The sequence below is a fragment of the Prunus persica genome, chromosome G6, assembly GCF_000346465.2.
Source record: "Prunus persica cultivar Lovell chromosome G6, Prunus_persica_NCBIv2, whole genome shotgun sequence".
In the NCBI taxonomy this organism is placed as follows: domain Eukaryota; kingdom Viridiplantae; phylum Streptophyta; class Magnoliopsida; order Rosales; family Rosaceae; genus Prunus; species Prunus persica.
This window is the reverse complement of record NC_034014.1, coordinates 20,662,920-20,690,129: the sequence shown is the minus strand read 5'-3', so window position 1 is coordinate 20,690,129 and position 27,210 is coordinate 20,662,920. Positions and strand designations below refer to the sequence as shown.

The following is a 27,210-nucleotide window of genomic DNA, read 5'->3' as shown; positions in this document are numbered from 1 at the left end:
CACACACAAAAGGAGTAAAACTCATTGGGGCTGAAATATGTAGAAGGAAAAAAGAAAGAAAGTAAAACAAGAAAGCCAGACAATATTCATGCATGTTTGAATTGTAGTGCTAGTGCATGTGTTCCCTTTACTTTTTATTTTTATTTTTTTGGATTTTGTATGTTATATTTATTTTTGAATTTTTTAAATTATATCTATATAATATTAATGGTTTATTTTACACGAGCTTTTGTATGTTACTCCAAATATGGTTTCCTAGAGCTTTGTTTTTGTTTTTTTTAATTTTTATTTATTTATAACTTTGCTAACCCATGAGTGACTGAACCTAGCTAGATCACATTATTTACGGAAAAACCAATTAACATGACAGCCTATCAACGTATTACAATCTCAAGCAAAAAGAGAAAATGAATCATATCAACATTGTAGTCGCCACATACGGGCTAATTACATGCAAATTAAAACACACACAAAAACATCAACTGCAATTTTATGAACATCAACTTGGGTATTGTTTGATTTTCAAAAGAGCAAATAAGAAGCCAATCTAGATCACTCTTGGGGTCAAAACAAGACGAACAAGTTCCCACCCCCAAACTCATGAGTAAAATCTTCAATCCCAGGACTTGTTTCTGCAAAATATATAAAAAGACAAAAACAATATTGTAATTAACAAACAATTTATATGGCTTTACATCCATTAACAGAGATGTGAACGAGAACAATTTCTTGAACACAAGTGCAATATTCCAAATCATTAAGTTTAGGAAAGTCAATGAAAGGATAAAAGATACTTACGTACATTTCTTACATCTCTCATCGACGAGTAGCATCCTTGGATGATCCACACCTCCTTCTTTTATGGACTCTCTAAACTTCTCTGAAACATTATCAAATCTGTATCGTTGCAGTTTAGTAAGGTGCTCAATACCCTGTGGCAATGTTTCTAATGTCAAGCAACTATGAATCTTTAAGAACTCGAGATTTGGCATCGCCCCTTTTTCTATAGTTATCTTAGTTAATAATGCGAGATCATAAAACCACAAATGCCGAAGCTTCGCAAAGCCTCTGTTGAAACATAACTCTTCCCTAACAGAGGCATTAATAAGGGAAAGATAAAGTAGAGAGGGCAATGCTTCAATATGAGGTAGTATATCTTCTTCAAGTCTGGACCCTTGCAGATGCATGTATGTGAGAGAGTGGAGCGAACAAAACCAATGTGGAACCTTTTCCAGTTTGCCGACCAATCTAAGTCTATCAAGGTAGGGAGGCGGTGAAGACAATGCGTCAACTCGAAGAAATTCCTCTCCATCAGCTACATATAAATACAAGCAGGAAAGGACCTCCATCTCTTGAATTGAGGCACATAGGTCCTCCTCGTCTCTTTCTTTCACATTTGTAATGCCAAGGAAAGTAAGCTGGGTCATACTTCCAATAAGTCTAATAATGTTTCCTTCTGATTCAATATAGAACAAAGATTGCAATTTCTTCATCTTACTAATACTTGATGGTATTCTTACCCCAATTACCTTTCTGGAAATGAACCCACCCACAAGTAAATGGCGTAAGTTTAGCAACTTGGAAATCCCTCTTGGAAGTGCCTCTATTTTTGACCCCGTGATGTTCAAGGTCTGAAGGTTGCGGAGCTGTCCAATGGATTCTGGAAGCTCCTTAATTAGAGTTCCATTCAAATTTAAATATTTTAAATTGAATAAGCTCGTTACTCCGTCTGGCAGATTATCTATTGGGATATCCTCCAAATCTAGAACCTTCAACAATTTAAGGTCAAAAGGTAATTTATTTGAGAAAGAGAATGAGGATACGCCAGTGGTAAAGACGAGAAATGAACGGAGCCGTGATATACCTGTGCATGATCCAATTTCTCCATTAGTTGTTTGAATTGACAAACGGAGTGCCCCAGTTTCTTCTACTGTTTCACTTCCATCATGTACAGCGCAAAACTTATCTTTGTTTGCTATAGCCAGAGCAATATCTCGCAAAAGATCATGCATCTTACATGCTGGGTGGGCTATTACAAACCTTTCCTGTAGCATGTTACGAAAAATGAGTTCCATAAGATAGCCCTTTGCAACTTCTTCTGGTGTGACCCCTTTGACATGTTCAACAAATCCTTCAGCGATCCACAATCTAATGAGCCTATTATTCCTGATCACATGATCTTCTGGGAAAAGGGAACAATATAGAAAGCACTGCTTCAATCTGTATGGCAAATCATTGAAACTAAGCAACAAGATGCTCTTCATAGGTTCTAACAAAGAATTGTTTGTTAGATGCCAATTTAAGCTATTGTAGACTTTGCTCCAATCATTAAGTGACTTCTTCGAAGACATGAGACCACTTAAGGCTACGATCGCGAGTGGTAGGCCTTCACACTTTTCCACAAGTTCCCGAGCTAATGGCAGAAGTTCAGGTGAACAAGATTTGTTCTGATAACTTGAGAATGCTTTCATGCTGAAGAGCTCCCACGCATCACCCATTTCCAGCGGTCGAATCTTGTGAACATGGCTTTCAACTCCAAAAGAAGAGGATCCTATGTCTTCTCTTCGAGTTGTAAGCATGACTCGACTTCCAAGTTGTTTATCTGGAAATGAAAACCTTATTTTGTCCCAAAGGTGGACATCCCACACGTCATCCAATACAATTAGGTACCTTTTAGTCTCCAAGTAGTTCACCAAAATCTCCAACAATTCGTTATAACTCATGGCATTCATGTCTGCAGGGACCTCTTCCTTCTTTGCTTTGTGGAATTCTTTGATCAATCTTCTAAGTAAGTCTTCAATCACATAAGACTGGGAAACAGTAATCCACGCATAGCATTCGAAATGTCTCTTTACAATGTCATCTTTGAAGGTCCTTGCAACTAGAGTTGTCTTCCCTGATCCTCCCATCCCGACCACGGACACAACAGTTTGCTGCTTCGCTTCATCCATCAGCCATCCCAGTAACGTGTTCTTATCGCCTTCAATCCCGACAAGTTCATCCTCCTTCTGATAAAGAGAAGACTCCGCTTGGTTCTGCACCCATCTCCGAATATCCTCAGAAGTGCTTTTTCCTTCTACAGCTGCAGCACCACGATATCTCTGATTTCTCTCTGGAATAGCTCTAATCGCCACCAAGAATTTCTGTAACTTGTTGGCTATTTGACGCTTATACCAAAGGTGCTTTGGAAAGTGAATGGTTTTGTGGATCCACCTGGCAAATCGACCGCCATTTCGCTGCTCGTACACGTGATACATGAACTCATCAATGGTGTTTTCAACATCATTGGCCAAGTCTCGAACGCTTGCGACCCACGCTTTCTCTACTTGTGTATGTGCCTGCTCTCCGCCGTCAGCATCCTCTAAGAAGGATTTCATGAATACCAGCTCCTGCTTAATCTCATCAACTTGATCACGAACACACGCTATGGAGGCTGCTTCACTCTCGAGAATTGCTACAAATTTGCCAATGAAGAGGTCTGCTGAAACTGACGCCATAATGGCCTTATTTTGGTATATGCTAGCTTAATCAAAACAACACATCTAGAATTAATTCTGGGGAGCAATCAACCAGATGAAACACAAAATTAAAAAATCAAAAATACATGTGAGAAGATAAGATTCGATTGTGGTGGTGGTGGTTGGAGCTCAGCTCAGATGTACTAGAAGAGAGAGATGATCAATTATTGCTTAGAAATCTTGCTATGGTTCTATTATTGCTCTGAAAAAGTAGATTCCATCTCTTTTCATCATTTTGTCGATCACAAGTTCTCAAAGGAATTACATCATCAAAAAAAAAAAAAAAGTTCTAAAAGGAATTACCTAGGGATGGCAAAAATCCCCGAGTTCTCGGCCCTAGAGAGAGGGAGACATTATCAATTAATAATTAGAAATCTATGCTACGCATGACCATGGTTGGGACAATCGTTGATTAAACAATTGCTGTGAGGATGTGTACTCCATGTGCTGTGATGGGTAAGTCCACTTTCTAACACATAATAAGTTACCCGAATCGATTACTCCACATATAATATTGGTTGAACAGGTAATGCCACAAAAGAAAAAACAAATTAACAGCTAACATATGCACGCTGTTCACTCATCATTAATTGGATATTCACAATGAAACTTGATTTCGGACACACACAAAAAAGTTGTCAAATTCCACAAAGATACAATTATACCTAATTGAATAGGAATCAAAAGAACTTAGAGATGAAACTACATATTTTACCAAAGAAACGAATTACTTAATAGCTACAATACAACAAATCTATAAATTGCTGGAAATTATTCATGAAAAATTTAAAAGCAGTACACTAACATATCCATGGAGTTTAACAATAGCCATCTAGAGCCCAAAATCCACCAATTACACACTTAATCCTTCAACATCCTATACAAAATACCATATTCACAAGCTCTCAATTACATTTTGAGCAATGCTTTCAACTTCATAAAAGAAACTTCTCTTCTTGTTGAAGAATTTAGAGCCTCTCTCGTCTTCCTCCTCATCGAGCTCCTCTCTTTCTTTCATTTTTTTTTAATAAGTGTACTTTTATTAATAATCTTTAGGGGTATCCATTTTCATTAAGATACAATGGATGAAGTACGTCAATTTTGGCTCCTCAATAGCAGTCCACCAAACAATCCAATGGACACGTAAGCAATGCCTTTGTCCATCCTTTTTAAGATATTTACTTCTAGTGCCATTAAATAGAAAAGGCAAATAAAACCGACCCCTCCCAACAATCTGCTTGTCTCCTACAATCATGGTCGTTCTATCCCAGTCTCTGCTGATTTTTGACTTCCTTAATGAAGATTTTCACAAATTCCAAATTAGGATTGAATTACTTGTGTTACAGTCAGATTTTTTTTTTTTTTTTTTTCCGTTAGGTTTGCTATGAAGTATTCAACTTATCTATTTTTTTTTTCGTTAGGTTCATGTGTCATGGAGGTAGTTTGAGTGTTGAATATGGGGTGGAAAATAGTTGACTTGGCACATAACTACAGTGAAGGTATGTAAGGAAAGGTTTATTTTTCATATTTGTCGTTTGTAGGTAAAATTTGATTGCGTTTTTTCTTCCCGTTTATTAGTATTGGTTGATGTACCTGAACCTTAGGCTTATAAGGTTTATTTTTCAAGATTACTTGCTGTTGTAGTGAAAAAGATTATGAACCAACCTAAGTCTGTAGGACAGGTAGAATATCCAACTATACCTATACAACAGGTTTGTATCACAAACATTATCAGTAGAACAAGTATACTGGTTTGTGTAATGTAACACCCCGACCCCAAATTTCCCCAAATTTTACCCTCATTTAATTATTTAATTATTTAAGGGTATTTTAGTCATATTTTTAACCGGAGAGAGTTTGGGACCGCGACTTATATTTTTGGATAGGTCGTACTGAGACGAGTTCATAGACACGTAGTGGGCTCGAATCGGAGTTGTAACGAGAGAGATATGGTCAAGAGAAGCCCAGTGGCACAATCGTAAATATTTCGAAATGAGATTTTTTATAAAAATCTGGTTTTCTCTCTCTCTCTCTCTCTCTCTCTCTCTCTCTCTCTCTCTCTCTCGCGACTCCTCTCTCTCTCCCGTCGGCCTCTTCTCTCTCTCTCTTCGTAACTCCGGCCACCGGCCGCGGCTGCGGACGGGGCCGGTGTCAAAAGAACCGGCTCGACCTCGGCGTCACGACCCAGCCCATCCCCGCCATCGGCCGCCGCTCCAGCCGCCGAAAAATGGCGATTTTCGCCCGGATGTCGCCGGAACTTCAACGCCGTCGATCTTCCTCCTCCGGCCACCAAATCCGTCGACCCAGATATGGATTTTGAACCTCTCGAGCTGCTCTAGCTGATGGTTGGGTAGGATTAGATCGATTCTTAGCTAAGCAACTCAATTTTCGAATTGAAAATCGGCCGAAACTTCGGCCGCCGTGATCGGCCATTTCCGGCCACTTTTTGGGATAGGTCCAAGAACAAAAGTGGCTCCAAATAGGGTGTTATACCTAGGGTAGGAGTTTGGAGCCGAGATGTTGAGATTTTCCGGCGAAGCGTTATCGCTTTGGGCACCCACGCGTTGCCGGAGCGTGCGGCGGCGCGTGGGCACTGTAGAAAAGTAGCGATGTGTTCCGATGAGATCCTTAGGTTGTCACGAGTGCGTAGGATTTCGCGGATCTCAATTCGGACGTCGTTTGACTATCGAACGGATAATCGCATATTATGCGTTATCCGGGTTTGATAGGTTGGGACCGTCGGATGGTCCCAAATTTAATATATGTTAATCTAGGTATTTCTAGGATCGTGTAGGAATTCACGGATCGTGAATCGGAGCCCCGGATGTTCCGAATAATAATTTTAAGTCTATATTTTATATTAACCGTCAGATCGTGCGATCGTGAGCAATCCGACCGTCCGATCTGAACCAAACTTGCAGGACAAGTGTCCTATACCTGGTAGAACCCATAGGGACTTCCGGATCGGAAATTGGAGGTCGTGGGTTTTGCAGGTCCGGTTGACCAGGGTTAGAGTAGTTTGATCCTTGGTTGACCGTGAGTCTCCCGGAGTAATCTCACCTTTCTAGGGGGGATTATCGGGTGCTAGATGATTGTGGAGGGTTACACAATATTAGAATTAATTTATATAACTATAATTATATATGGTTGTACAAGGGTACAACAGAGTCTAAAGTGTCAGTTTGGAGTGCTATACGCACTACTTTAGGTACCTCCTCGGATGTTGGATCCACTACAAGTACCACCAAGTGAAAGTTAGGTCCCGCGTGGCGTAGGTTATCCGGCGTTGGGACAGGCCCTATACGTGGCGTTGGTTGTACCGGCGTATGGGGAGCTATGTAATATTATGTTGAGGTTGCACGTGGCGTAGGTTATTCGGCGTGTCGACAGACCCCATACGTGGAGTTGGTTGTACCGGCGTATGGGGAGCTTTATGATATGATATTGAGGTCCCGCGTGGCGTAGGTTATCCGGCGTTGGGACAGGCCCCATACGTGGCGTTGGTTGTACCGGTGTATGGGGAGTTATGTGATATGATGTGCAGGTCTCGCGTGGCGTAGGTTATCCGGCGTTGAGACAGACCCCATACGTGGCGTTGGTTGTACCGGCGTATGGGGAGATATTATGATAGTATGGCATGGTCGCACGTGGCGTAGGTTATCCGGCGTGTTGACAGGCCCCATACGTGGCGTTGGTTGTACCGGCGTATGGGGAGATTCCATGAAATACCGAGAAATGAAATAAGGCATCGCCCAAGTGTGGAACTGAGTTTTAGGGAAGAACTACGTGTGGCTTGATCCCTCAAGGAGGGTACGTAGGCAGCCTAAGGTTATTAGGTGCAGCCGCAGACTAAATGCTAGTCATAATTGGTATTTGATTTGTTTGGTAGTTAGTTAAGAATTATTGGAAGGCCGAAGGCCATTTGTGTGAATTGCATGAAATTATATTGTGCATGCTGCCAATTGGGAATATTAAATGCGTTTTTATGCAGGTTGAAATTTTTGGGAAATGTCCAATTTATAGGGGAGACTCTGCCGAAATTTCGGCAGGAAGTCTCGGTTTTTAGTAAGTGGGCCTGGCATCGGGGTGATGTCAGGAATTCCAAAGGGTTCGTCTCGAGTTTTGAGAAAATTCGGGGCTGGTCCTTTCATGTAATACATTTGTAGTAAATGTATTTGTCCAATAATGGTTTATGTAATATATTTGTAGCAATTACATTTGCCCTTAATGACTGTTTGTAACAACATGGTTTTTGAAATATGTTTGCAAGATTTTTCTTTTTTATTCAATGACAAACGTGTTAAATAGAAATCGGAGAATTAAACCCAACTTATCAATAAAAATTTATTTCTCTATCTATATATCCCAAAGCCAGGAAGAAAAGATGTATATCTATTTTGCTCTAGCGGAAGCGATAAATAGTACCAAATTGGGGGTGTGAGACAATCTTCTATGATCCCAGTCACTAATGGATCCCATTCAACTAATTAAATGTTGACAGCTATATTAATAAGTAAAAAATTATTTTTAAATCTCAAATAGGTACGAATTTCCAATGATTTGAGGTAGAATGGAATCCGTTTCTTTAACTATTACTTTCCATTCGGACCACTTGCAACTTGCAATAGGGGATAATATTATTTTGTTAATTATTTTATTCATAACCAATAATACTGAAAATATTATTAATAATACTACTTTCATTTCATAAAAGTCTTTTTGATAAGGATTGCTCGCGGATTTTTCAGATCAAATTCCAGATGCTCCACTTGCCTACTCTTTTTTTGTTTGTTTGGAATCCACTTGCCTTGTCTCTTTTTTTGTTGGAATCCACTTGCCTACTCTTGAATATTATAAGATCAATTTCCTCGAAGCCCACAACCTGAACCAGTTACCAAGTAAAAAAAATATGTGATGTTGTTCGTTGGCTGTGCTGTGTTTTCCTCTTTTATTTTACTTTCCCTTGTAGCTTTTCTTTAGTTTTACCTTTTCTTGTCGCTTTGGTTTCTTTTTCTTGTTAATGCCGTTTGACTGGTTGTGTAGTCTCGGTGCTTCTTTGACCTCTTTTTGGTCTTTATTAATGAAAGTTCATCTTTACTATTAAAAAAAAAAAAAAACAATAAGATTTCAAGTGAGTGGAGCTCTAAGCACGATCAATGGGAGTGCTCTCTCAATAAGTCAATTATGTTATAAAAATAACCTGGGATATGTGCGATAATTCAGAGCTGCTCGTAAAGTAGATGAGACACAGCATTTAACGAGGTTCGGCTATGCCTACGTCCTCGGAGAGCAGCAGCAGTAACTTTTTCACTAAATAAAATAATAGAACTACAACTTTAGAGTTTACAATATGTAAGGCTCACTGAATTTTCTCTCTGCTCACTCACCCTATTTCTTCCTTCCCTTCCTCTTCTCTGCCTGACTCTCTTTCCTCTTCTCTTTCCTCCTTTCCCCCTTTCCCTTTCCTCTTCTCTTTCCTCCTTTCTCTTTCCTCTTCTCTTTCCTCCTTTCTCTTTCTTTCTTTCCGTTTCTCCCTTTCTTTTCTATCTTCTCTTCTTTTTAACTTTGCAGGTTGCCTATTTATAGGCAGATTGGTGCAACTCTCGTGAGTGTGCAGTAAGAAGAAGTTGCCGACAAACTCTACCAAAAGTCTCCAAATGAATAGTTAGTGGGCTCCACACAAAAACTTTACAACAAATTACAATAAGATAAGTCGGTGGTTTTTTGAAAAATATATATAAATAAGAGTGTTGTTATTTTTACAACTCGTTCTATTTCATCATATTTGATTACCAGAAATACTTCCAATACACTCTATTTAAATAAATTTAAAAATTTATTACATATTTACAAATGAAATAATTAAAAATTTTATTTATAAAAATAAAATATTTTAAAAAACTACCCAGCCTCCACAAGAACTCCATTCGCACTCTATATGTAATGATTTAAGATCAATGATGGAGCAGGTGTTTTTGTAGTAAATCAAGCTATTTACAAGCATTTCAGAAGGACACTACGACTAAATTTATCAATTGTCTAAAGAAGAGAAATCAACGTCTAACAATCCAATTCACGTTTCTATCTTCTGACTTTGGAAAAAAAAAAAAAAATCTAACCTTCCCTGCACAGAAAAACCTTATTAGAAGCGATTAGATAAATCATATTAGCTAACCACGTTACCTAATCCTCATGATAGTCATTATATCTTGGGGTAGTAGTTCAACTCATTTTTCCTATCATCACGGGTCTTGTCTTTTAATATATGAACATGAGATGCTCTTACAAATAAGCAGCCAAATAAAACTGACAGGAATTCGTATATCTTAGAAGAGTGGCTATCACGAAAGGAGTAATTACTATATTATAATTAGAAAATATGATGGAGTCAAATATAATTATTTAATGTTAATTCTTAAATAATAATGTTGGAATGGGATCGAACGTAATGATGGCTGGCATAAAGTAATGGTGGTAGATACTTTGGAAAGGTAGGTGCATTTGAGAAGGAAAAAGGACATCATGGTTAATTAGTTGTTTATTGTCCAAAACAGGTTGGTCGGTGCATTTATTTATTATTACTGTAACCAGTGACGAATTCAGAAATTTTTAAATGAGTGCTGCTATTTCCACTCCTATATTTTATTTTTTAACTTACCATATAAATTTAAAAAAACACAATCTCATCTTTTCACTCATTACTATTCCTAAAATACCCATTATCTTTCCACCTACCAAGTAAATAATAATATATTATTAATTAATTAATAAACAATATAAAGTACTCCAAAAAAAACTATTTCTCTCTGTTTTACCCAAAGTCTAAAATATCGATGATATCGGAAATATCGGTAGTCCAAAAACATGGAAATTTCAATAGAAATATCGGGATATTATCGATATAGATAAAAATTGAATAAAAACTAGGGAAATTGTAAGAAAAACTTGGAAATTTTTATTGAAACTTTGGAGCATGTTTATTTAGTCAATTATCTATTAGTTTATCACAAAAAATTAGAAGGAAATGCATTGCATGATGAATTTAACTGATTTAAGTTGATTATACAGCAAGCGGGCAAACACTATGAGTATAAAAAATATGTAGTAATTATTGAAAAAAGATTAAACATACCATAATCATTTATATATAATGATTTACTACAATATTTTACACTTTATACATTGTATGGTAAGATACATGAGTGACTTAGTACCACATAGAGTTCCTATGAGGTTCAAATTTTTCACTAACTTCATCATCTCTATGTGTAGAGTAAGTGTATTGTGAAGAGTAGTCATCAAATGATAAATCCCCAAAATAGTTTTGCATGTAATTGTTAACATGTCACCCATATAAATATAAATATTTGAGCATATTATCACAAAAACATAAGTGATATGGTGGTTAAGGTGTTGGAGGAGTAAAATGAGAGGGGTTCATTGTGCTTTTTTCTCCCATTTTTCCCTTTTTTTTTTCTTTTTTTCCTTTACATCGATATTTTCGATATTTTAGCTATATTACACTGATATTTTGACAAAATATTGCTGAAATGTGAGCGAAATTATCGACATCGATATTTTTCGATATTATCGTCGATATTGTCGATATTTATACGATATGTACATAGATATGTTCCGAAATATCCGTGATTCGAAAAAACCGAAATATCCTCGATATTTCTTCGATATTATCGATATTTCTTCGATATTATCGATATTTCATACTATGGTTTTACCCGATCCCCTCCCCACCAATTTCATCACACCCCACCCATCAAACTTACCTCCTACAGCCCAGCACCCTAGCCACACAACTCAACCCAGATGCTACTCTCTCTCTCTCTCTCTCTCTCTCTCTCTCTCTCTCTCTCTCTCTCTCTCTCTCTCTCTCTCTCTCTCTCTCTCAGTTGAGAGGTGCAGACTTTGAGAGCCTAGAATTGCTGGGCTGATTCAAATCTCAGTTAAAAGTCCCTTCATATTATTAATACTGAAAATTTGGGGGTGGATCTGCTTGGTATCTTTTGATTGTGGTGGGGCGGTGACTATTAAAGAAACAAAGAGGGAAAATAGAGAAGAAGGAAGGGTGCGCGGAACAGATGATGGGGTGAGGTGGGGTTAATCTTTTTAGTATTTTTTTTACTATCTTTTTCTCATTTTTTAAATTGATTTTAATGTTTTTTTTCTTAAGTCTTTAAAAATCATTTTATAAAGGGATAAATTTGTCTTTAAAATTTTGAAGATATAATAGGTGGGAAAATAAGACAGGTGAGTGAAAATAGCAGCACTCGTTAAATTTAGGAGAAAAATAAAGTAGTTACTGACAGAATTTAAAAAAAAAATCTGTAGGATTCATACCTAAAGAAGACAACAATATTTTCTAAGTAACATGAATCCTGGGGAATTCCAAAATAGAACTAAAAATTCCAATGTGTTGTAAAAGTTTGAAGGTGGAGCCCACAGAGGAAGTTTCCTTGCATCTTCCATGAACTTTCCTTCCCTGTATTTATCAATTCAGGAAGTTTCCTTGCATCTTCCAGGAACCTTCCCTTCCCTGTATTTTGCCTAAACATTAGCCTATAAATAGGCATACCAATTGTAAAGGGGAGTGTGACCAACGGAGAAAAGAAAGAAAGGGGAGAAGAGAAAAAGAAGAGAGAAGAAGAAGAGAAAAGAAGAAAGAAAAGAAGAGAAAAAGAAGAAAGAAAGAGAAAATTCAGTGAGCCTCACATATTGTAAACTCTAAAGTTGTAGCCCTATTATTTTATATAGTGAAAAAGTTACTGCTGCTGCTCTTCGAGGACGTAGGCATAGCTGAACCTCGTTAAATGCTGTGTCTCATCTACTTTACGTGCAGCTCAATATTCATACATATTCCAGGTTATTTTTATAACACGTTATCAGCACGAGAAGCTCTCAGGTATAATTTTTTTGCTGCACTATTATCTATACTACTAACCACTAACAAAAATGGACCCTTGGTAATACTAAACATATTATCAGTGGGAGACCGTTACTAATACTAACTTTTTCTTATTTTATTCGGTGGTGGTTTTAACCCCACATTTATTTACTGTATGGTGTAGGTTTATTACCCATACATGCACCTTTACTTTATCGCAAATTTATTTTACCGCATATTTATTTTATTTACTGTATGGTGTAGGTTTATTACCCATACAACAGTATTTATTTAAAAGGGTGGTGCGGGTTTATCGTCCACGCCTTTGCTTTTATTTAAATGTATGGAGCAGAATTAGTGCCCATACAAGCACAATTTACTTTACCGCACATTTAATTTTATTTAAAGTATGGTGCGGGATTAACGTCCATACAGCAAGCAACTTAATTTATGAATTTAATTTACCGCACATTTACATTTATTTAAAAGGGTGGTGCGGGTTTATCGTCCACGCCTTTACTTTTATTTAAATGTATGGAGCAGAATTAATGCCCATACAAGCACCTTAACTTTATGAATTTAATTTACCGCACATTTACATTTATTTAAAGTGTGGTGCGGGTTTATCGTCCATACCAGTAATTTATTTATCAGCAATTTATTTTATGGATTAATTGTGCTGTATGATGAGTTTTTCCAGTATGCAGATCAGGACCAGAAGTTCCTTGATCCTCATCATACAATTACATCAGGACTTGAAAATCCTTGATGATGATATTAAAATGAGAGCTGGCAGTCTCACCGGTACTGTATTTGTAAACATGTGATTGGACTTAAAGGTCCTTGATTCCTGACATGTAAATAAGGACCTAGAGTTCCTTAATGATGTAACAGTACCGTATTGGTTCATAGTACCGTACACATTGATGATAACTGTATTGGCAGATGAATAGATACGTATTCATGACTTGATGAATAGTACTATTCACATGAATAGTGACGTATGCATAAATATTAACCATTTTGGGTAAACCGTCATTATATACAAAAGGGAACCTGCAATTCCTTAAACTCATGGATGAGCAATTAAATGAGATGCCAGAAGTTCCTCAAAATATGGACAATTATGTAAGGGCTTGAAGTCCCGAAATATGTACAGAAAATTGTAAAAATGTCCATACCATGAGAATATGTGGCTTTGGCCTGAAGTTCAAAATTTAACAGTGTTGAGAACCTGAAGTTCCAACAATTAAATGGACAACCCTTGAGGTATTATTGCAAATTGTGGTATGTCACATATTTCTTTGGCATAAGAAGATGATGAATTTAAAGTTCGATTTTGTTATAATCGACACCTCAAGGAAGAAATATATTTTGTGAATTCCGGTTGTTAAGAATACACCGCGAAATGGATAATATCAATATAAACCTCAAATAATGAATTGAGACTCCCTACATATTTTGTTATATCTGAGCCGGAAGCCCATGGATCCAAATATATGAGAGATCCTAAACTTGAAGTTGTGGGTATATAGTAGTTAATGCTCTTCACTACTATATTGCGATATTATCATGACTTTTACTCAATTCACATTTCATGTCCATTTGAAAAGGGCAAATAAATTCTGAGTTTGTGCCCATGCCAAAAGTTCCGGGCTACCATGCAATTTGGGAGAGACAATGTGGTTATTTGAACCTATAAGGCACAAGGTTCCAAACCGTCATTTTGAAAAGACGTAAAAACCACAGGTGCAAGTTTAAGAATGTGCGCAATTATTATTACAGGAACATACAACAGATAGATTTTTTCCACTTGCAATAAAGGTGCAGGCCCTGTGAAATCTATAAAAAATTACATTATGTTCTGGAAGCCTCTGCAGGAAGATGACGGCGCCTCTTAAGCTTAGCCATGAGCTTCTCGTGGTCTCCCAAAATTCTTTCATTGGAGACCTGCAGCATGTCTAGCCTTCTCAGTGTATCAACAGAGTACGAACTCACCAGTTTCAACAAGGAATTATTCTCTCCTTTAAGTTTCTCAACCTCCTGTTGAGACTCATGAAGCATTCTTTGAAGAGACGAATTTTCAGTTGTCAGCTTCTCAACCTCGTTTGCTCTAGCACGCAAACGATCAGCCATGTTAGAAACAGAAGCAGCACTCTGAATGCTAAAAGCCATTGAGTCATCAATAGCCTCTTCCTCTGATCTCCCTGTCAACAACATTTCATCCATTGGAGTAATGAAATTCCTAGCTACTATGACAGTAGTAGCATCATTCATCATCACAGAATCATTAACTGTGAGATGACGATTTTTGGATACAAAGGATGGACGCCAAACTTGGGCGTCACTGGTTGTTGTGGGAGCATCATTTAAATTGAAATAATTTGGGCAGGAAGAAGAGGAAGCCATTTTTTTAAGAAGGTTTCGAAGAAAGTCTTAGAAAAAACTAAAGGTTCAGAAAATGAAGGAAATTGAGTTGAAACGCAGTTTGCAAAGGCAATATCTATAGACGAAAATGTGGCAACTTTTCAGGACTCCAATGTCTTCTCGAATCCCCATATTATCTTTTTCTTTCCCAGAGTCCAAAACTTCACGTGGCCTCTAATAATGCCTGTCGGCACTTTCGGCGTTTTTCAAAGTATTATTTTCAAAGCTGATCTTGCTTTACGGATTTCACGGAGCTACTTTTTCAAAAGTATCCCGAGAATCTCGCAATTTTCTTATGGTTAATTTGAAATTTACCGGTTCTACCTATTCATTGTATTTGTGTATAAATGTGTTACTAACGAAATTTTTCTTTGCAAAAGACATCCAGGTTACTCCATACTTAGTGATACGATATCTACTTATTTTTCTTATCAGTGAGCACTCAATATGCCTGAGAAGCAAGACTATCTCTGATCATCCATTCAGGAAGCAAGACTATCCCTGATCACGTTTCCACTACATTAGGAAACTGTGAAGGCGATCTTATACTCTAATCTCCGGGAGTCCTTCTAGACTAGGAGATATGAAAGCTTATTGTCTGCTCCCACCAGCTTCCTTCCCTGATTGCTTACCTTCTCTTGCAATCAATATCACATTATTTTTGCATTTTTTCTCTTTTTATAACTCTCTGTTCATAAGAGATTTTATTTCTTTAGAATGAACATCTGAAGAATGAATCCATGAAGTAATCCTAACTATGAGGGTTATTTGTTTTGACAGAGGCAAAAGAGTTGTGATTTTTGCTCTTGCAGGATATAACTAGATCATCAAGCGCTACATTATATTTACTGGGCTGATATGAGCTTGAATGATACTTGAGAAAAGTTTCTCCCACCTAAGGATGTAAGCAATACTTGTGTTATTTTATGCTTATATACCTATTTGATATTTTATCTTGAAAGGTAACCAAATGGGGAGATAAGTCCATTCCAAAAGAATGACTTGTATGTATCCATGAATTATTAACGCAAATTTTACAGATTGCAAGTTGGATACATTGATAATACACTGCACAGATTAAAGTCCCATAAGAACAGAATATGGGTATAGCAGTGATCAATATGATGCACGCCTATTGCGTAGCAAATGATATGGATTGAAGTCCCGAAAGGACAATCCTTTGACATGTCAATATTGATATTATGCACGCCTAATGCGTAGCAAATTATATGGGTTAAAGTCCCATAATATGGGTTAAGGTCCCAGAAATTAATTGACATGTATGTATTAATCTGTGGCATGCCTGCAGCATGACAGATATATGGGTTCTAAATGTTCCAACTCCCTAAATGGAGATTTTCCACGCCCTATGTAAAATAACGCTCCAATGGAGGTTATAATCCACATTCTCACATAATAAAAGCCCCATGAAGTGGCTTGGGTACCCAAAAGCAAAGGAATGCTTATAATTGATGCATGCGCATGCACATGAGAATTGTGAGATCATGAATTGATGAATGACAATTTTTGATTTTGGAGTAGCTACTCAAATCATCAATGGGCTGTGTTGATTGGAACCACGTTCAATTATTAAATGTCGACAATATCATTGGCCAAAATGGAACGAGGTAATTCCATTATAAATGAGAATGAACGTGAAAGAACAAACCCACAATACGAACCCCAAAATTTGTTAATACTGAAAGTTATACTTGGATGTTCGGAATAAAAGGAAATATATCTACTTTGTATGACACACTGTTTCTGGCAGAAACAAGGAATGTTGGGTTTTCTCCATATTTACAGATTCAATTGTGCCCCCCTTATTACACAATTACGGAGACCAACATATTATCTTTAAGGGTTATTAAATGCACGGAGCATATCGCCAGAAGCGATTCCCTAAAGATGTATAAATAGCTGTGTTAAAGCTATATAATGTGTCATAAAGTTTAATCCCTTTAAAACAAAATCCGTTGAGAGGATTGACATTGCATAAAGCAAGTCCCTAAAGGGCATGTGCTTGAAGCACAAAATTTGTACTCAATATTAATATGCATAAATTACCTCAGTGAGTACATTGATTATAATGTGATTGCAACACATTAAAGCTTCTGCAGAATTCACGAAATATTTGTCTCGACTTAAGGATCGAGCATTATGCCAACGAGATTCTTGCTTATACTAAGAAAATATTGAAGTATTTTTATGAGGATTATCCGTTGGACACTTTAATGATTTTGCGGAAGTATATTGGACCGGACATCATATTTTCCAAATAGGGCTCAACTCCATCACCATCATTTTGGGATGATGTGAGGTATATTTGATGCTATCTAAGCATAACACCATATACGGGCATATTTTTTAGTGAACTTATAAATAGCCCAAGTGTTCTAAGATATGCGGACTCAGGAAATCTCTATGGTCGCTTACTGGAAAAAGCTAGTCATGAAGTTTTCAGGGGGAGATATTCATCAGGGGGAGCATGGTATTAATAAAGACCTTCATACACTATTGACTCACAGCAGCAGTGTCAACTATGATATTCAGACAGATGATCAACAGTATGGCTTAAAGATATTTTGCCAAGCATCAGGGGGAGCGTGCTGTCAATACAGACCCTTACACACTGTACTCTTTTTCCTTCGTCCAGGTTTTTATCCCACTGGGTTTTTCCTGGCAAGGTTTTAACGAGGCAGTGTCGCACGCGCGTCAATATACACAGAATTTTGTGTTACACGTGATTATGTACTCTTTTTCCCTTCGAACAGTTTTTGTCCCACTGGGTTTTTACTGGCAAGGTTTTTAACGAGGCATATTCCATATCATTTGTGGTCTCCAAGGGGGAGTGTTGTAAAAGTTTGAAGGTGGAGCCCACAGAGGAAGTTTCCTTGCATCTTCCAGGAACTTTCCCTTCCCTGTATTTATCAATTCAGGAAGTTTCCTTGCATCTTCCAGGAACTTTCCTTCCCTGTATTTATCAATTCAGAAAGTTTCCTTGCATCTTCCAGGAACCTTCCCTTCCCTGTATTTTGCCTAAACATTAGCCTATAAATAGGCATACCAATTGTAAAGGGGAGTGTGACCAACGGAGAAAAGAAAGAAAGGGGAGAAGAGAAAAAGAAGAGAGAAGAAGAAGAGAAAAGAAGAAAGAAAAGAAGAGAAAAAGAAGAAAGAAAGAGAAAATTCAGTGAGCCTCACATATTGTAAACTCTAAAGTTGTAGCCCTATTATTTTATATAGTGAAAAAGTTACTGCTGCTGCTCTCCGAGGACGTAGGCATAGCCGAACCTCGTTAAATGCTGTGTCTCATCTACTTTACGTGCAGCTCAATATTCATACATATTCCAACTTATGAGTCGTTTGGTAAGTCAATTACAACTTATGAGTCGTTTGGTAACGTTTTCTAGGTCCCGTTTCTATTTTCTGTTTTTATTTTCTACCAAAAACGCTTTTGCCATTTTGCTTCTACAAATTTGATTTTCGTTCATCGTTTCACTTCCGACAATAATTGCTATATTCTCATCTTTCTTGATTGTTTTTTTGTGAAGGACCTCAAGACACAGAAGACGTTTTTCCAAGGAAGGTGTTAGAATGGATTATATCCATTCACAAATAGCGGGGGATTTTCCAATCAATCTTTTTCTGCTTTCATAGGAACTCGTGTCTCAATTCAAAAATGGCATTCTCTCCAAGGCCATCCAGCTAGTGAAATAATAAAGAATTTGATTTCAAATAATAAAGTGCCAATTAGTGGCTCCTCTCATGTACCTTTTTGTTCTTCATGTCCTTTAGGTAAAAGCACTAAATTACCATTTCCAATTTCAGATTCTGTGTTTTTATCTCCATTGGCTCTTGTACACTCCGATGTTTAGAGTTCACTAATTGTTTCAGTTCATGGCTTTCTTTATTATTTTCTTTTAGTTGATGACTTCTCTCGATACACTAGAATATTTCTCATGAAACAAAAATATGAAGTATTTGATATTTTTATCAAATTTAAAAAACAAATAGAAAAAATGCTCAACACCTCAATAAGAGCTCTTCAATGTGAAGAAGGAGGCCAGTACACAAAACTAGCCTTTCAATAATTTTTGGCAAAACATGGAATTACTAAACATCCAGAACAAAACGGCCTTGTAGAAAGGAAACATCATCATCTCGTTGAAACTGCTATTGTCATGCTTAACCATGCTCACATTCCTACCTCTTATTGGCTAGAAGCCTGCCAAACTGCCACTTATCTCATAAATCGCCTTCCCACACGTGTGCTAAACCATATGTCTCCTTTTGAAAAATTGTTTCATAAAACTCCTTCATATGACATGCTTCGAGTCTTTGGGTGTAGGTGTTTTCCCTAGCTCACTCCATATAATAAATATACATTACAACCAAAATAAAAAAAACTTGTGTATTCTTAGGATATTCTCTTAACCATTAGGGTATAAGTGTTTGAATTTATCCACAAGACGCATTTATTTGTCTCGCCATGTCCTATTCGATAAGGACGTTTTTCCATTTTAGGAACTCACATCTTCCAAGGGAAGCGTCGAACACACAGGTGCCAATTTTGATTCTGCAATTTTGTTTACTTTTCCAGAAACAACTAATTCAATTTGCCATCAGGTTATGTTTCGTTGCCTACAAGAAACAATCCTACTTCACCTCCACTTCCTCATTGCACGCCTGACGATGTGCAATTAAATCAATCTCCTTCTCCCACTCCAACACTTACTCCTTTCCCAACTCCTAATGAGCCAATAAATGAAGATATTGTCCCGCAGGTTTCTCAAGCTATTTCTCATCATCCTTTGGCGACCAAGTCTCAGTTGGGTGTTCCAAAACCCAATCCCAGATATGCTCTACATGTTATTATGGATACTAATGCATTGAACCTACTTGTTTTAGTCAGTCAACGAAACAGGAGGAATGGAGACATGCAATGGCTCAGGAATTTAATGCTTTGCAACATAATGGTACTTGGCAGCTAGTTCTTTATCAGCCTCATATGAATTTGCTTCCAAATAAGTGGGTGTTCGAAGTAAAGAAGAGAGCAGATGGATCAATAGAGAGATACAAGGCCAGACTTGTTGCCAATGGTCTCCATCAGCAACAAGGTATCGACTACAGTGAAACCTGCAATCTCGTGGTCAAACATAGCACCATTCGTCTTGTCCTTAGCCTGGCCGTGAGCAATAGATGGCAGGTTCACAAACTTGATGTATAAAATGCGTTTCTACATGCAAATCTCTATGAAGATGTGTTTATGAAACAACCTACTGGCTTTGTGGATCAACAATTTCGATCTCATGTGTGTAAATTGAAGCGTAGTCTATATGGATTGAAACAAGCTCCACAAACTTGGTTTCAATGATTCTCTGAATATCTTTTGCAGCTTGGATTTCATGAGTCCAAATGTGACTACACACTCTTTGTTTACAATTAACAAGGCATCTATTTGGTTCTGCTCATTTATGTCGATGACATCCTTATAATTGGCAATGATCAAGAACAAATTTCTCATTTGATTCGGCGATCAGGCAACTTATATTTTCTATGAAGGATCTCGGGAAACTTCATTATTTTCTTGGAATCAAAGTCCCAAAATAATTAGCCTAGAGCACCAACATGCAGCAGCCCACGCACATCTAACACAGACAAATGGCTTAACAGCAAAATGAGCTCCAACACCATTTCAATTTTTACAAGCTTTCCTTGTGATTCCAACTCACAATTTTGCAGCTTGCTGTGGTTAAAAGAATCACAAAAATTGCAGTTAACCCCGAAAGAATCTCACAAAGTTGACAAACACTACAAAAAAATCACAAAAACATAAATAAATAATTAGAACCAAGATGCCTTACATAGAAGTAGCTGGGTTTCTTTAGGTCTTTTTAACGCAAAGGATGAACCAATCTTCCAACTTTTTAGCCTTGAGATACAAAATGAGAAGTAAACAAAATCAAAGCTCAACCAACTAACCTACAGTGATCTCATATATAGTAAGTAACATTGAAACTTACCCTAGGGGATAACTCATATGATAAATTTGATTTCATCTCAAGAGCTTGTGCTTGTAGAAAACTAGATGGTAGTAGGTTGTGCTGAATTACATAGGTGGTCTGCGAGAAATCCAAGTAAGATTCTCACTTCAAAACTAAATCCATAATGTGACAATGCAAATGTGAATAATGCATACACATACAAGTAAAAATACAAGAAACATCGCAGCAGAGGTATTAATTTTTTATATTTTATGTAGCGCAGAGATCAAATTGAAAAATTGGTTTTGAAAGTCCTACTTAATTCTTAGAAGATCATCTTCTCTGTTTCTGAGAAGTTACACAAAAAGGAAACAGCCGGATTTTGTAAAAGACCAGAGCCAGAGACCAAGATTTGCAGCTCAAATGACCAACACTCAAGGCTTGGATTGCTAGAGAGATATCACTTATTCTAGTTTGTACACTTGCCTCTCTCCCTCCCTCTCTCTCTCTCTCTCTCTCTCTCTCTCTCTCTCTCTCTCTCTCTAAATAACAAAATACATGTACATAATTATAAGGAATAGCCAATCGAATGGAGAATCTGAAATCCTGAACACAGTATCAGTTTCAGTAATACCAAAAGGCATGGCTCATTCTTGACTTTTTAGGTAGCCAAAGACAGAAAGCGTATTGTATATAATTGCCTCAACCACACACAAAAGGAGTAAAACTCATTGGGGCTGAAATATGTAGAAGGAAAAAAGAAAGAAAGTAAAACAAGAAAGCCAGACAGTATTCATGCATGTTTGAATTGTAGTGCTAGTGCATGTGTTTCCTTTCTTTTTTTGGATTTTGTATGTTATATTTATTTTTGAATTTTTTATTATTATATCTATATAATATTAATAGTTCTATTTTACACAACCTTTTGTATATGGTTTCCTCGAGCTTTTTTTTTTTTCACTTTGCTAGCCCATATGAGTGACTGAACCTAATCACATATTTACGGACAAACAAATTAACATGACAGCCTATCAACATATACAATCTTAAGCAAAAAGAGAAAATGAATCAAAGAAGAAATCAAAGAACAATAGGAAGAAATATATGCATCATTAATTCTTGATACTTTGGGGATCATATCAACATCATAGAAAAAAAGTACGTCATACTGTGTAGCAGTAGGTTAGATTTGTTAGACAATAACCTTACCATAAGGAAGCTACAATTTTATATGTTATCCATTTACATAAGCTTTACCTTGAGAACATCCACAAAGAGGAGGCCGCTGAGAATGCATTCTTTGAGGCCAGTTCCGAGCACTATGACGTCGTATTCTTCATTCACGGCTCTGAGAGGCAGAGAGATCAGAGGGAAAACAGAGTGTTTGTGTGAGAAAAATTGGAGTCCTTGGAGTTTCGGTTAAAACCGTTATTAGCCCCCCACGTACGGTTCCACGTGGAAGCGGTTAGTGCCTAAAACGAATGTCTTTTTATTTTCTTTGTCAAACAAGTTTTAAATGTATGTAGTTTTGTTTGATTTAAAAAATAATAAAAACTACATTTCATTCCATAGATAAGATCAAAAATTTGAGCTCGTCCTTGTCACAGTTGGGGGAGAAAAGAGGGGAGGGGGAGGGGGAGGTCAACTGACGCAGAAGAGCCGGCTTTGGAGAGAAGATTCTAACAGGTTACTCAATAGGATTGATAAGGGCGATGAAAAACTTACCTATGTTATGGATGTTATTATTGCGGTATTTCAAATCAATCACGCATTGTAATGTGTTTTAGTATCCTCATATAATAATGCGTAATTGATGTGAGATACCGCTACATTGACATTCCTGTGCTATAGAACTTCTCATGGAAAGCAATTAAGATTCTGTATTATTTAATTAGCCAATCTGAAAGTACAAAGAAAAAAACCTGAAAATACAAACACAATTAACATAGAAGAAGGTACAAACACGCCGAATATAAAAGAATCCATGGTCCAAATCTTAAAAGCTAATCATCGACATACATCTGCCAATTGTTGAAGTGACAGATGCAAACTCGAATTTTATTACATGCAAATTAAAACACACACAAAAACATCAACTGCAATTTTAAGAACATCAACTTGGGTATTGTTTGATTTTCAAAAGAGCAAATAAGAAGCCAATCTAGATCAGTCTTGGGGTCAAAACAAGACGAACAAGTTCCCACCCCCAAACTCATGGGTAAAATCTTCAATCCCAGGACTTGTTTCTGCAAAATATATAAAAAGACAAAAGCAATATTGTAATTAACAAAAAATCTATATGGCTTTACATCCATTAACAGAGATGTGAACGAGAACAATTTCTTGAACACAAGTGCAATATTCCAAATCATTAAGTTTAGGAAAGGATATAAGATACTTACGCATATTTCTTACATCTCTCATCGACGAGTAGCATCCTTGGATGATCCACACCTCCTTCTTTTATGGACTCTCTAAACTTCTCTGAAACATTATCAAATCTGAATACTTGTAGATTAGTAAGGTCCTCAATACCTTGTGGCAATGTTTCTAATGTCAAGCAATCATGAATTCTTATGAACTCGAGATTTGGCATCGCCCCTTTTTCTATAGTTATCTTATTTAATAATGCGAGATCCGAAACCCACAAATGCCGAAGCTTCACAAAGCCTCTGTTGAAACATAACTCCTTCCTAACAGAGGCATTACGAAGCCAAAGAGAACGTAGAGAGGGCAATGCTTCAATATGAGGTAGTAAATCTTCTTCAAGTCTGGACCCAGACAGATTCAAAGATGCGAGAGAGTGGAGTGAACAAAACCAATGTGGTACCTTTTCCAGTTTGCCGACCAATTCAAGTCTATCAAGGTAGGGAGTCCGTGAAGACAATGCGTCAACTCGAAGAAATTCCTCTCCATCAGCTACAGATAAAAACAAGCGGGAAAGGACCTTCATCTCTTGAATTGAGGCACAAAGGTCCTCCTCGTCTCTTTCTTTCACATTTGTAATGCCAAGGAACGTAAGTTGGGTCATACTTCCAATAAGTCTAATAATATTTCCTTCTGATTCAATATATGCCAAAGTTTGCAATTTCTTCATCTTACTAATACTTGATGGTATTCTTACCCCAATTGCCTTTCCATAAATGGACCTGCTCACAAGTAAATGGCGTAAGTTTAGCAACTTGGAAATCCCTCTTGGAAGTGCCTCTATTTTTGTCAGATTGATGTTCAAGGTCTGAAGGTTGCGGAGCTGTCCAATGGATTCTGGAAGCTCAGTAATTGGAGTTCCACTCAAATTTAAATATTTTAAATTGAATAAGGACGTTAGATTGTCTGGTAGATTATCAATTGGGACATCCTCCAAATCCAGAACCTTCAACAATTTAAGGTCAAAAGGTAATTTATTTGGGAAAGAGAATGAGGATACGCTAGTGGCAAAGACAAGAAACGAACGAAACCGTGATATACCTGTGCATGATCTAATTTCTCCATTAGTTGTTTGAATTGACAAACGGAGTGCCCCAGTTTCTTCTACTATTTCACCCCCATCATGTACAACGCAAAACTTTTCTTCTTTTGCTATAGACAGAGCAATCTCCCTCAAAAGATCATGCATCTTACATGCTGGGAGGGATCCTAGAAACCTTTGCTGTAGCATGTTACGAAAAATGAGTTCCATAAGATAGCTATTTGCAACTTCTTCTGGCGTGAGCCCTTCGACATGTTCAACAAATCCTTCAGCGATCCACAATGTGATGAGCCTATTATTTACGATCACATGATCTTCAGGGAAAAGTGAACAAGAGAGAAAGCATTGCTTCAATCGGTATGGCAAATCATTAAAACTAAACAACAAGATGCGCATCTTCATAGGTTCTAACAAAGAATTGTTTGTTAGATGCCAATTTAAGCTGTTGTAGACTGTGCTCCACTCTTTAAGTGACTTCTTAGAAGACATGAGACCACTTAAGGCTACGATCGCGAGTGGTAGACCTTCACACTTTTCCACAAGTTCCCGAGCTAAAGGCAAAAGTTCAGGTGAACAAGATTTGTTCTGATAACTCGAGAATGCTTTCATGCTGAAAAGCTCCCACGCATCACCCCTTTCCAACGGTTGAATCTTGTGAACATGGCTTTCAACTCCAAAAGAAGAGGATGCTATGTCTTCTCTTCGAGTTGTAAGCATGACTCGACTTCCAAGTTGTTTATCTGGAAATGAAAACCTTATTTTGTCCCAAAGGTGGACATCCCACACGTCATCCAATACAATTAGGTACCTTTTAGTCTCCAAGTAGTTCACCAAAATCTCCAGCAATTCGTTATAACTCATGGCATTTATGTCTGCAGGGACCTCTTCCCTCTTTCCTTTGTGGAATTCTTTTATCAATCTTCTAAGTAAGTCTTCAATCACATAAGACTGGGAAACAGTAATCCATGCATAGCATTCGAAATCTCTCTTTACAATGTCATCTTTGAAGATTCTTGCAACTAGAGTTGTCTTCCCTGATCCTCCCATCCCGACCACGGACACAACAATTTGGTGCTTCGCTTCATCCATCAGCCATCCCAGTAACATGTTCTTATCGCCTTCAATCCCGACAAGTTCATCCTCCTTCTGATAAAGAGAAGACTCCGCTTGGTTCCGTACCCATCTTCGAGTATCCTCAGAAGTACTTTTTACTTCTACAGCTGCAGCACCATGATATCTCTGATTTCTCTCTGGAATAGCTCTAATCGCCACCGCGATTTTCTGTAACTTGTTGGCTATTCGACGCTTATACCAAAGATGCTTTGGAAAGTGAATGGTTTTGTGGAACCACCTGGAAAATCGACCACCATTTCGTTGCTCATACACGCGATACATGAACTCATCAATGGTGTTTTCAACATCATTGGCCAAGTCTCGAACGCTTGCGACCCACGCTTTCTCTACTTGTGTGTGTGCCTGCTCTCCACCGTCAGCATCCTCTAAGAAGGATTTCATGAATACCAGCTCCTGCTTAATCTCATCAACTTGATCACGAACACCCGCTATGGAGGCTGCTTCACTCTCTAGAATGGCTACAAATTTTCCAATGAAGAGGTCTGTTGCAGCAGACGTCATAATGGCCTTATTTTGGTATATACTAGCTTAATCAAAACAACACATCTAGAATTGATTCTGGGGAGCAATAAACCGGATGTAACACAAAATTTAAAAATCAAAATACATGAGAAGATAAGATTCGATTGTGTGGTGGTGGGTAAGGCAATAAATGATATATTTATTATTGCTAGAAGAAAGAGATGATCAGAAGTTATTGCTTAGAAATCATGCTTGTGATCCACACTTCCTCTACTTGTGTGTGTGCTTTGTTGCCCCCGTCAGCAACCGCTAAGAAGGCTTTCATGAATTCCAGCTCCAGCTTAATCTCATCAACTTGATCATCAACACCGGCTATGGAGGCTGCTTCACTCTCGAGAATTGCTACAAATTTGCCAATGAAGAGGTCTGCTGTAACTGACGCCATTATGGCCTTATTTTGGTATATACTAGCTTAATCAAAACATACACATCTATAATTAGTTCTAGAAGAGAGAGATCTTGCTATGGTTCTAGAAGAGCAATCAACCGGATGAAACACAAAATTTAAAAATCAAAATACATGTGAGAAGATAAGATTCGATTGTGTGGTGGTGGGTTGGGGCTCAGCTCAGATGTACTAGAAGAGAGAGATCTTGCTATGGTTCTATTATTGCTCTGAAAACTCGAAAAAGTAGATTCCATCTCTTTTCATCATTTTGTCGGTCACAAGTTCTCAAAGGAATTACTTCATAAAAAATAAAAAATAAATAAAAAAAGTTCTAAAAGGAATCCCCGAGTTCTCGGCCCTCGAGAGAGAGAGAGACATTATCAATTAATAATTAGAAATCGATGTTATGCATGAGCATGGTTGGGACAATCGTTGATTAAACAATTGTTGGGCATTCTCCCATGCATGTGAGGATGTGTACTCCATGTGCTGTGATGGGTAAGTCCATTTTCTAACATATAATAAGTTACTCGAATCGATTACTCCACATATAATATTGGTTGAACAGGTAATGCCAACAAAAGAAAAAACAAATTAACAGCTAACATATGCACGCTGTTCACTCATCATTAATTGGTTTTTAATTGGATGTTCACCCGAATTACTTAATAGCTACAATACAACAAATCTATAAATTGCTGGAAATTGTTCCATTTAGGGTCCTGAAAAATTTAAAAGCAGTACACTAACATATCCATGGAGTTCAACAATAGCCATCTAGAGCCCAAAATCCACCAATTACACACTTAATCCTTCAACATCCTATACAAAATACTATATTCACAAGCTCTCAATTACATCTTGAG

At 37.4% G+C, this 27,210-nt stretch overlaps 2 protein-coding genes and 2 long non-coding RNA genes across 7 annotated transcripts; 1 reads left to right on the top strand and 3 right to left on the bottom strand.

Moving 5' to 3' along the window:
* On the bottom strand, nucleotides 317–3,819 carry LOC18774446 (disease resistance protein RPM1). 2 transcript variants are annotated; one of them, XM_020565553.1, is made up of 2 exons: nucleotides 799–3,819; nucleotides 317–632 (listed from the first exon to the last, which is right to left on the bottom strand). In XM_020565553.1, the coding sequence occupies exons 1-2, from the start codon at nucleotides 3,495–3,497 to the stop codon at nucleotides 614–616; spliced, it is 2,718 nt and encodes a 905-aa protein (XP_020421142.1). In that variant the 5' UTR covers nucleotides 3,498–3,819; the 3' UTR covers nucleotides 317–613. The 2 variants fall into 2 exon arrangements, with proteins under 2 accessions (XP_020421142.1, XP_020421143.1); XM_020565554.1 differs by having other exon boundaries at nucleotides 803–3,819.
* On the top strand, nucleotides 18,135–18,674 carry LOC109949565. The gene is made up of 2 exons (XR_002272017.1): nucleotides 18,135–18,213; nucleotides 18,399–18,674. It is a non-coding gene; the product is annotated as an uncharacterized LOC109949565 (long non-coding RNA).
* LOC109949564 lies at nucleotides 20,162–22,669 on the bottom strand. The gene is made up of 4 exons (XR_002272016.1): nucleotides 22,089–22,669; nucleotides 20,871–20,969; nucleotides 20,712–20,779; nucleotides 20,162–20,593 (listed from the first exon to the last, which is right to left on the bottom strand). It is a non-coding gene; the product is annotated as an uncharacterized LOC109949564 (long non-coding RNA).
* On the bottom strand, nucleotides 22,694–26,717 carry LOC18775483 (disease resistance protein RPM1). Of its 3 annotated transcripts, XM_020565552.1 has the most exons (3): nucleotides 26,152–26,717; nucleotides 23,234–25,745; nucleotides 22,694–23,077 (listed from the first exon to the last, which is right to left on the bottom strand). In XM_020565552.1, the coding sequence occupies exons 1-3, from the start codon at nucleotides 26,339–26,341 to the stop codon at nucleotides 23,059–23,061; spliced, it is 2,721 nt and encodes a 906-aa protein (XP_020421141.1). In that variant the 5' UTR covers nucleotides 26,342–26,717; the 3' UTR covers nucleotides 22,694–23,058. The 3 variants fall into 3 exon arrangements, with proteins under 3 accessions (XP_020421141.1, XP_020421140.1, XP_007207557.2); XM_020565551.1 differs by having other exon boundaries at nucleotides 23,234–26,243; XM_007207495.2 differs by having other exon boundaries at nucleotides 23,050–23,077; nucleotides 23,238–26,243.

What these genes read in the sequence shown, in the direction of transcription:
- LOC18775483 (XM_020565552.1), bottom strand. Translation starts at nt 26,341, where the DNA reads ATGGCGTCAGTTACAGCAGACCTCTTCATTGGCAAATTTGTAGCAATT. An exon ending in AGTAGAGGAAGTGTGGATCA is followed by an intron (nt 25,746 to 26,151) that starts CAAGCATGATTT and finishes AAGCGTGGGTCG; the next exon opens with CAAGCGTTCGAGACTTGGCC.
- LOC18774446 (XM_020565553.1), bottom strand. Translation starts at nt 3,497, where the DNA reads ATGGCGTCAGTTTCAGCAGACCTCTTCATTGGCAAATTTGTAGCAATT.